At 40.8% G+C, this 10,694-nt stretch overlaps 1 protein-coding gene across 2 annotated transcripts in view; it reads right to left on the bottom strand.

Moving 5' to 3' along the window:
- The window catches only part of nhsl2 (NHS-like 2), a 93,605-nt gene that overhangs the window by 6,647 nt on the left and 76,264 nt on the right, over positions 1–10,694 (bottom strand). For both annotated transcript variants that reach the window (XM_068307966.1, XM_068307967.1), the window contains exons 5-9: positions 4,496–4,687; positions 2,424–3,540; positions 1,170–2,325; positions 688–997; positions 215–332 (exon numbers count right to left, since the gene is read on the bottom strand). In XM_068307966.1, the coding sequence (XP_068164067.1) occupies positions 215–332; positions 688–997; positions 1,170–2,325; positions 2,424–3,540; positions 4,496–4,687 (2,893 nt within the window). The remainder of the gene's footprint in view (positions 1–214; positions 333–687; positions 998–1,169; positions 2,326–2,423; positions 3,541–4,495; positions 4,688–10,694) is intronic.

Raw genomic sequence — 10,694 nt, 5'->3', positions numbered from 1 at the left:
GAGTCATGGGTAGTAGGAACTCATCCTAGTTGCCGCTAGGGAATTTTGAACTCCATTGGCCTCACACTTTTCAGTGAGTTAATGTAAAATAAGCCTTATTTATCTTAACATCTCTGAGACATTTTTAGAAGTGGCATCATCATGTTTGTATTTATCTTTGTCCATCTCAAATATGGAACTGATGCACTGTATGCATGTGTCCTTGTGTTCAAACCTGTGTATTATAGTGAAAAGGTCTTCGGTGGTGTGTGTTGCAGGTGTGCTAGCCAACAAGTCATCCTCTGTTTCTTCTGTGATATGGAGTTCTGTCTTCTCATTGGCTGTCAAGTCATCTGAGCAAGAGAGATTAAACAAGTAAAACATCACATCAATTGATTAATAAGTATATAATACAAATAAGACTTGTCACTTTTTTATCAAATCAGTCATAAGCAACAATGAAAAACTATTATAGTGCGCAATAGTTTCTGCCACTAGATGTCTCCCTATTAAAACGTTGACAACAAATCAACAAATTTCACTGGGTTTGAACGTTGTTGCAAACTTATAAATCCTCTTTCAAGGATAAGTATTTACTTCCCGAAATGAAGACTTCCCTTGTAAGAAGTAAAGCTGTATGTGCCAATTAAAGCTAAATGCACTTGTACAGCTCAAAATACACAACACAAAGGCATTATAGAAACATACCAGACCCAATCCCTGCGGTGGCCATCTTCCCTTCTAGCTCTGTCAGGGAGGAATCCTGCAGAGATGAATTAAGCGATGACTCTTTGGAACTCTCCTCGTCTGTCCCCAAGTGGTTCTCAAGATGTCCTGGCGTATCGGGAACGCTAGGAGTACTTGGCAATTCTTCTGTCAAGAATGGTACTCCAGAAGACTGAAGACCCACGGGGCTCTCGCACTGTGGCATCTGGCGTTCTGTGCTGCCATTGGTGGAGGAGTGGACTGATGAGGGAAGAAGAAGGACATTTGGCTTTTTGGGCACTGGAGGTGGAACCTGTAGAGAAATGATAAAGTTTCAAAAATGAAATGTGTAGAAATTATTCTGACACAAGTATAAATTTTTCAACTATATATAAGTTGACCTCCATGAACTGTATATTGTTTTTCACTGGAATGTACTTAATAACCATAAGAAGATGCCCATAAAATTCAGGGTTCTTTTTCACCTTGGGTTTCTTTTTGTCTGATAGCTCTGCCAGACAGGAGATTGTCATTCTTGACGGAAGTGTCTTGCTTTTGTCTGGGAGCTCTGGGGTCTCCATCTTACTGCATGGAGAGGGGAGTGAGCCCCCATCCTCAGGACCATGATGAGTTTCAACTTCAGGCTCCATCACTGGGTCTTCAAGAAGAGGCTGAGGGTCTGGGAGAGGAGGGAGATCAAAAAGGGTCTGGGAATTTGGGAGTAAGGAATTATCGTATGAAGTCTGTGGAGCCATGGTTGAATCTGTGAGACCACATGGACTTTTTGGAACCTGTGAAGGAGGCTTTTTGGGTTTGGGTTTTTTCATGACTTTGTAGATATTGCCTAAGGGCACAGGCCGATCCACAGGTGAGGCAGGAGGGGATTCGAGGGCAAGAGGAGAAGTGGAGGAGCAGGGGGAAGGAGATTTGAGGAGGAGGTTTAGCGGGGGCCGCTTAGGCAATGGTGGTTTAACAGCAACAGGTGGTTTTGGTTTTGGTAATGTGGGTGGTGGGCTGGGATCCTCGCCTAGTTCTCGACCGTGTTGTTCTTCCTCGATGGTGTCAGATGCCCCATCAGGGCAGTCTTCCAAGTCACCACGGGAGACAGAGCGAAGACGAATGGTCTTAAGCTCATTCTGAGTAACCACAGGCAAGACCTGTGAAGAGCTCGGGCTAATTTTTCCTGGTTTGGCCGCCGTTGAGGTGTCAGAATGCCGTCTGCTGGCCTTTTGCTTTGGCTTGATTGAGGACAGCTCCAAATGTGCATTTCCAGGCATCTCAAAAGACAACCTAGATCTTGCAGCAGGGTCTTTGGGTGATGGTAGTGATGATTTTCTTTCTGGAATCTTTGGGCGCAACTTGCACCCTATTGTTCCAGTTGTCCCTACTGTTCCCTGACCTGCCATTTGTGGAACCGTTGGGGTGGGAGTCTCTGACTGACTGGAATAACCACTTGAGGGGGACATAAGACCTGGAGGTTTGAAGGGCGAAGATGCTTTGATGTCTGTTTCCATTGACAGCTGTGAGGGTGATGTTGCCCTGGAGGTGGAAGGAGAATCGAGCAAGGACTCAGAACTGCCTCTGACTTTCATACATTCAATCACTGTGGTACCTGTTGCTGTGCTGGAGCCTGATAAAGACCTAGAGAAGAGTGAAGAAGACAGAAGGGGAAAAAATGAAGTCATGCACATATACAGATGTACATTGGACCAAATTAGCCATATATTTTTATTTTATACCTGTATGGGTCATTCTTCCAATCTCCCAACTGCCAGTGAGAGGGGAAGGTTAGCTCCGTCTCTCCCTCCCTATCTGGTGCCTGGACCTCCAAGCTAGGAGGTCCATCAGGGCCTCCATGGCCCATCTCCTTCTCACCAACACCACGTTTTGAGGAGCAGGACATGCTTGGTAGGAGAAAATCAGGTTGGAAGTCTGGGAAGTGGTCCCTGGGAATGTGGAGACTCTTTGGCCGACCATCCCTGTAGAGACCACCTTCACGGTGGATTCTCCCCTCTGCTTCCCCAAGATTCTTCATGAGAGACACACTCCTCACGGGAGGTGGTGGTTTACGCTTGGATTTTTTAAGCGAGATAGACCGGGACCGTTGCCGCAAGCGACCATTGGTGCTATAGTCTGAAGCTGTGACAGAGATTGTGTCTGTAGTGCTAGCACTGTCTTCGGAACTCCCTCTGGGGTAGACAAGGGCGTAGTTTTCACCAAAACCCTGGAAGTTACGATACTGTTGGTGGTGGTCTATTATTGCCGTGGAATTGCCGTTTCCGGTAGACAAGTTGTTCCTATCAGGCTGGCCTAACTCCTCTTCCGTAAAGCAGAAAGTATCAGAATCTGTGGGTGTAGAAAGGGACCGCTCACGGAACTTGAAGGCGTTCGCCGCTGCAATAGAACGTGCCGACCTCTCTCGACCTCTTGTTACTTCCCCAACTGCCCCTCCTCCCCCACCTCTCCTTCCATCTGCTGCAGCTCCTTCTGTTTCACTCCGCTTTCCCATCATCGCTGACGTCAGTGAAATCCCTGGCATGTTATTTGCTTCTCTTCCAGAATGGTTTGTTGCTGATGTGAATGAACTGGAATTCGAGCTAACGGACTGTCCAGTGCTCACTAGCATCACCCCACCCTGCATCCCTCCTGTATTGCCAATGATGCTGTGCTGTTTAGGTGGAACTGCTGGGCCTTTGTTGACACTGTAACTGTAAGGCTCATTCCACGCTCCGGGAGAAAAGGTGGAGCCCTTAGGTCCATTCCAGGAGGAGGAGGGTGTGTTTGAGCACAGCAGGCCTGAGTGGTCCATAGTTCCTGGATGAAGCCGGTCTTGGGCACGTTGCTCCAAAACACTATCTGCGAAAGAGAGGAGAGGAAAAATTATTACACAGAACACAACTCATCAGGGCAAGCTTCCCTGATCATAAACTCCTCATAGCTCATATGTGGTCTCGTGAACACTGTCAGCACCAAATCTTTGAATGAACTTGGTCATAGCCCATCAAGGAAGAGTCAACGAGTTGGAAACTTTGGATAAATTATTTTCAATTTAGTACAGATACAAATTTTGGCTTTTTTTTGAAGTATCTAAAGTATTTTTGACTTGACCACAAGACCACAAGAATTTGGCTCTACTATTAAAAAATTCATCATGGATGTTGACCCCTCTGTGTGGTATTGTTGGAGAAAATAAATATTGCATTATTCAACTTAACTTAATCTTCCATGTCACAAAATCAATTGAAATCCATCACATAGATGCAAACTAGTTGTTCCATTTCCCACCTGTTTACATGAACCTTCTGTATTGTCCTTGCAAAAGACTAGGTTGCAGTTAATAAAGCAATTATACAAAATAGTTCCTCTCGGCTGGCAACATCGTCCTCCACAGACCTGAACATATTACTGCAATATCTGGGAAAAGATATTATAAGCATTAATCGTAATTTTCTTTTTCAAACTCAAAACATATCAGTTGGACTTCTACCAAGCAAAGACTAACTCAGCAAATCTACATTTCTAGTCATCAAGTTCTCACCTGGCCTATGCACCATCCTCCCACCAGGTAAAAACAACTCCAGCATTTTTGTTTAATCATTCTAGCCAAGTACATGAGTACAGTGATAGCTTTCATAGTCAAAATAAGTAAAATTAGTAATCAGTAAAATAAAGAGTTTATTGCATATTTAAAATGTAGAGCATAATGGAAATAAAAGTCTGTGTTTGTTCCTTCTTTTAAGCGTTTGTCTGCAGTTTGCATGAGCAATAATAGATCACACCACTGAGAGCTTTTTTTAACGGCAACACGGACCTGCAGGTAAGGTTGTGTCGAGGTCAGAGTGCGTCTTCCTCAGGGGGAGATTCTGGTGGAAGGTGTCTGTTACTGGTTCTAGAGAACGAGGCTGCTGGTGGAAGGGGTCCCCAGGAGAGGGGGATGGGGATGGGGAGTGCTGGAGGAGGTCAACACCGTGGAATTTCCCTCCTCTCCCACCGTCTCCTTCACCTGGAGGAGAAATAAAGTAAAGAAACACAACAGTCAGGGTGAGGAAAATTCAATAAAACAGTAAATCGAATCCTGTTGTTGACATTGTAGCGAGTAATAATTCTGAATGTGCTGATCTTCTTGTGTTCCTGTGAGGGACAGAATGACAGGAAAACAATTTCCATAATAGTGTTTGTATAAAAACAGTCATACTGAAATTGAAGTTCAATCTCATTATGAGTCAATTTTTCTGACTAAAATACTTCAAGGAATATTGAGAGCTAGGGCAGCCTCAAAACATTAAGGGATAAGATTAAAGCAGCGATAAGGCATATTTCTGCATGCAAACAATGAGACCGATCATTTCTAGTGCTTTCATTTTGTTTTTATTGCAAGAAACAAAAGTGAAAAATATTTTCTTCGAATTTAAATGTGGAATACAGTATTATTATATCCTCTGCTAGAATAACATGATCTTGTCATTCTCACCAATCTGTTGCTTTTCAATTTAAAACTAACCAAAATCACGCACCTAATGGAGGTTTTGTATCACCTTCTTTGAAAATACCACATGTAAAAAGAGTGCATGGGTACAATGTAATTTAACAACACTTGTAAGAAGGCTTGATGTCTGCTAAATTTTGGGCTGCTAAAATTGCATCAGACTTGCTTAAACTATTTGTAAAGCTCCTATCATTGAAAATAACTATTGAAATTGTGTAATTACATGTTTGAGCAACCTCATTAGAATTTTTCTGACATTTTTCTGTCTACATGTTTGTATGGTGCAGTCTTACTTCAATCCAATGTCACTTAAAACAGATGCTCTTGTGAAAACCTGCTTTTCTGTTGTACTGCTTGACCGTCTGTTGTCTCATCTGGGCAGACAGTAATCCAGTGAGTCATCTGAAGCAGCAGGTTCCTACTTGATTACCTCAATGACAAGCAGTGCTGTCTCTCACCGGCTGTATAATTCAGTCAGGCTTCTATTAAGCCACCAACCTTGTTTTACAAAGAAAATCATACTAGGTAGAGTCTAAATGATAGCTTCATGTTAACTTGTTTCCAAATAAAACACAACAAGTATAAACCGAGTTTACATAAAGAATACTGCATTATTTTACATTTATGATTTAAATTGGTTTCACAAAAGACACTTTAAAAAAAAGAATGCAGGTATACATATCTCTGCTTTTTGTTGTTCATCGTTTCATTAACTACTTATTTTGCAAACTCTTAACCAATTTGGCAATAATTGAAACATAGTAGAGCCGTTTTTTTGTACAAATAACCCCTTCATCCTTTTCCTTATCTTTATCTCCCCATACCTGTTCATCTTCTATATGCTTAAAGTACTTTCAGTCACAAAAAAGCTCCGTCACACCATCTTTCCATCTTGTTTCTAGTTGTCTTTTTGTTGTAGAGCTGGGTATGAATTATACATCCAAGCATTGAACAACAGAGAACTACAAATATTGAGCTATACAAGAGACCAAATAGGAGGCTAATCAACCCCACATAACAATATTCCCAAGACAAAAAATTTGCAAGTAATTAAACTCAGTGATGCTGTTTGTATCCATTTTTGCAGAACAAAGCCCAGAGACAGTATTTGAGAGAAAACCCGGGCGTAGAGCATCACTTCGGTTTTCTTCACCCAGCGCAAGGGTCAAAACCCGGCTGGCCACACAGAAGCGATACAACACCAATGATTTTTTTTTTTCTCCTGTACTGAGGTGATAATAACTTTGAGCACATTACTGGTCGGACCTACGTACATGGTGATGAAACACTGATTGGACAGCTATAGTTGAGACCTGAAAAAAGGAAATGTTGAACTCAGGTATTCATTGATCTTCTTGAAGACTAGACTACCTTTAACCGTCTTTTCCTTAGCTGCTTATATAGAATCAAGGTCACATGTTCTGCTGGAGCCAATCGTAGCCGGCTACGGGCGGGATACGGGTGAGGCTGCTGTGCCAACATGCTGCCCTAAAATCAGATATCTACACTTTTTTTTTTTGATGTGCAAGTCAAAAATGTACAAAATAAAGAGGCCCAGACCGATATTATGAAACCTAAAGATTTAATTTAATGGATAGTGTGGATGGCTCATGCAGCATGGGCTTTGGTTTACTGGGATATTTCTACCACCCACTTCCTGCTAGCCTGTAAGCTTTATAATCCTGAATTTATCCAGGACAAGTGATGCTATTGCAGTCTTCAATTCTATGCGGCATTAACCGCCTCTTTTTTTTTCTTTTTTCTTTTTTCAGAACACTATCTTCACTCTCAGTAGTTTGGGAGTCTTTGTGTTGCCTAAGCAGCCATAAATAGATTCAACTATCAGTGGCCTTCACTGAAGACACAGTATGAGGATAAATTAATCATAACATATCCTTCCAATGGTATTTCGGCAATGCTTTCCTGCCTGCTGTGAGTGATCAGGTCATTGCGGGTGATGTGAAAAATTGTTGCTGCTAATTTTGACAAGCTGACCTTGATCTTCCGCAGAAACACCAAACTGAGATCAGATCAAAATACTGTTTAACCCTCAAATAGGATAATCATCACTTCTGCAAATAATTAAACTGTGGTACAAAAAAAATATCTTCTGAACATTCTTCCCTCTATAATCAGTATATACTGACACCACTGCTACATGTCTGTCTGGCCTGCCTCCAATCCTCCACAGTGTTTTCCCACAATGCCACAATGACTAAGACATGGGAGCAACATTCAGTTGGCACTTTCTCGTCCTATGCTCCATTTTCATAACAGGATTAAAAAAAAAGTCAACAGGATAAACAGTTTATCAGAGTTTTATATGTACATTTGGCTATATGTACTTTCAACTTCTGTACCTGGGAATATCCAACAAGATTTGCTCTTATTCTCTTCATGTACATTAGCAGGCTGATACAGTCCTGCATGTCTGTGATGTTTTCCACAGAGGGCAGAAGAAAAGAGTCAAAAAAATGTTGAAACCACAAATGTTAGAGAAGGTTGTGATAGTTAGGTTTAGTGATTAAAAAGCACATCACAGGACATTAACAATATATTTGGTGGTGGTCTGACACATAAAGGTAACGTAGTTTTTGTAGCTAGACTGCCCAAAACCATTTCCAGCAGTAGGGCAGCATTTTGTTTTTGTTTTTTTTGCCTTAAATATATTAAGTTCCCTAAAAACACAACCAAAATAAATGGAAAATGAATCTGAGAGTGCAAATTAGAAGGTTTTGTCAGCAGAATATCCAAAATCTCTTCCACATACTGCAGTTTGTTTGTTTTTTGTTTACTTTTTTTTATATTCACAAGACAGTGAAAATGTCTGTTTAAAATTTGCAAATGATATCTTTTCAAACCAGTTTGGGATCTCGTGGGCTTCCAGAGACGTGGATTAGACCGGATGAACTGTTGGTGTTGTTGTTGTTTTTTCGTTTGTTTTTTACATTTTAAAAAACTATTTCAGTATTTTATGAGAATGCCATTCATCTATGGGGGCTGCTTTCATTTTTTATTAACCTGTTCCTTTAAGCCGTCTCATCAGCTCCTGATTAAAATAAAAACATTTTTATTCTTTGTTTAAATGAATACAATGGGAGAGCCATTCAAACTGCTGCCTCGGATGGATTCCCTTAACAAATGTTGGATGGAGTGCAGGCGGTAGAATTTGCCAAAACCCTGAAAGTTCGTCCTCCTGTCAGATTCGTGGAAGAAGGAGGAGTTGCAGGTAAATAGAGAGGATTAGACCGTCTGCAGCTCAACAGCTTGAATGACAGTCTGGTTCAACTAAACTCCACATTTACAAGCTGTCATCTTCCCTCACTGATATTCTGAACATTACATTCAGAACTGCATTCACAAAATGCCTGTTCCGCTATAAATGGCAGCATTTCCAATCTGTTTCCTGCACATTTCATTATTTAATTTTCTATAGTATCAGTAAAAATGCACTGATTGTAAAAAAAGAAAAAAGCTAATTCTAATTGACTTAAATAGGCTACATTGCAACAACATTTGGATCTTTGTCACATCCAAAATGTTATTGTGTCCAGTTAAAGTAAGAAAATCAACTACTCATCCATCTCACCAACAATGAGTTTGTTTTTCTCAAGAAAGAGTTCTTTTCTAACTGCTTGTCCTTGCAGCGTCACAATCTGATTGTCCTTCAGTTTACAACTGAATAAGAAAGCCGCTTTGCTGAAATGATCTCTCTGTCTGTCTGTAACTATATCATGCACAGGTTCACATTTAGGATCAGACATTAACAAATCATGCTTGTATATTATCATGAAATGCCAAAGATAATGGCACTGAGGGTTAGTGTCAGTCTGTATGGAAGTAAGCAAAAACTTTAAAAAATCTTCTCAATAGGATCTTAGTGTATCTTTTGGAATTTAGTCATCAAACCTCTGTAAAAAGAAAAAAGAAAAAAGAAAAATCATTGATGAATTGATGAATGTCTTATGCAGTCTGTCTGCCTGTTCTGCACCCGCATCTTCTCTGCCAGCATTTTGTCAGTCATTCATGAAAATTGCCAAAGTGCAGGAGAAAGAGGACGGAAAGAGAAGGAAGAGGTGAGTGGTGACAACATGTTCCCTCATTATCCTTCATTCATTATTCCTCCATCCTGCATCCCTCCATCCAACTCTTCCCTTCCGCTAAATACATTTCTCTCCATCTTTCTTTTTCCCTCTTCAGCGTCTGGCTTCACTTGCATGCTTACTTCCTCTCTTTTTATTTGCCAATATTTTTTTCCCCTTTGTCTTTTTTCTAAAGGAGGAAGAGGGAGAACTTGTGGCGAGTTACCATGGCAACAGCAAGCTGGCTGCAAGCTACCTGTTCATTGGTTTGCAGAGAAGGAGAGAGTGAAAGAGACTGAGGGGCATCTCTCTTTCACTCTATTTACCATATTTTTCTTGTCAACAAGACCAAAACCACTATATCATCCATCGATCCAAAAAAAAACAGAACTTCTTCTTCCTCTCTGCCAAATAGATCTGCTGTCCTCCAAAAATCTACAATGAGCTACGGATTTGGCGTGAAGCGATGTGCCCCTTCATTAGTATGAACACGGACACTAGGTTATTCTGCCTCAATGCAGCATGCAGCTCAATGCAGAACAAATGACCGACGCTTAAAAGGAGTATATCAGAATATTTGACATTGACATTATGCTGTCATTTTTAGTGATATTAATACAAAATAAAATAGTTTTAACGACCAGACTCCACTACAACATGGTAGATGTCAAACACATGCACCAGTCAAATCCCATTGAAGTAAAAACACCATGTGGCAACAAACTGCAGAACCTTTTCAAAACGATTGTATTATATTGTAAAGAGTGTCTTTATTCTGTTACGCTTTTCTATAGAAACATTCAGAAGGTGTAAAATGTTATCTGCCTTGTTTTGCTTGTGCAACGTAGGCAGAAGTAAAGACGGCACCAGATCAGGCATTCGCTATAGGACACAAACGAGATGTGACGTTTCGACAACATATTAAGTGACCCACAAGAGAGAGCGGCTAGCATCTAACTCAAATAAGACAAGCTGAGAAATGTCTTCAAACTGACAAGATCGACCATAACAAGGAAGTAATTGATTGTTTTCTTGTAAAAACATCACAGAAGACGATGCTGCGGGTGTGCTGTATGTCACATCTCTTTCACTAGTAAAGGAGAGTCTTTTTTTTTTTTTTTTTTTTTTGCTGCGCTGCAGCACCACAGCGTACGACGAATACAGAATGGATGAGGAAGTTGGACAGAGTTCTGACACAAATAAACCCTTTGTTGGTGTTTGTCTTTGGGATTTGCAGACAGAAAATAAAGAGAATACAGTCTGGGGTTTGTTTGTTTTTTTTGTCTCATCTCTCTCTGTTAACTCAGATATCTCTGGACAATAAAAACAAAATCAGGATTGTGATGAAATTGAAGACAGGGATACGTATTATTTACTAGATGTGGACGGATCGGCCACAATAACCCTGACAATAATACTCCTGCAGCTTTTGAGCTGTATGT

The sequence above is a fragment of the Antennarius striatus genome, chromosome 23 (genome assembly GCF_040054535.1).
Source record: "Antennarius striatus isolate MH-2024 chromosome 23, ASM4005453v1, whole genome shotgun sequence".
Taxonomy (NCBI): Eukaryota; Metazoa; Chordata; class Actinopteri; order Lophiiformes; family Antennariidae; genus Antennarius; species Antennarius striatus.
Note: the sequence above shows the minus strand (reverse complement) of the source record. Positions and strands in the feature narration are given on the sequence as shown.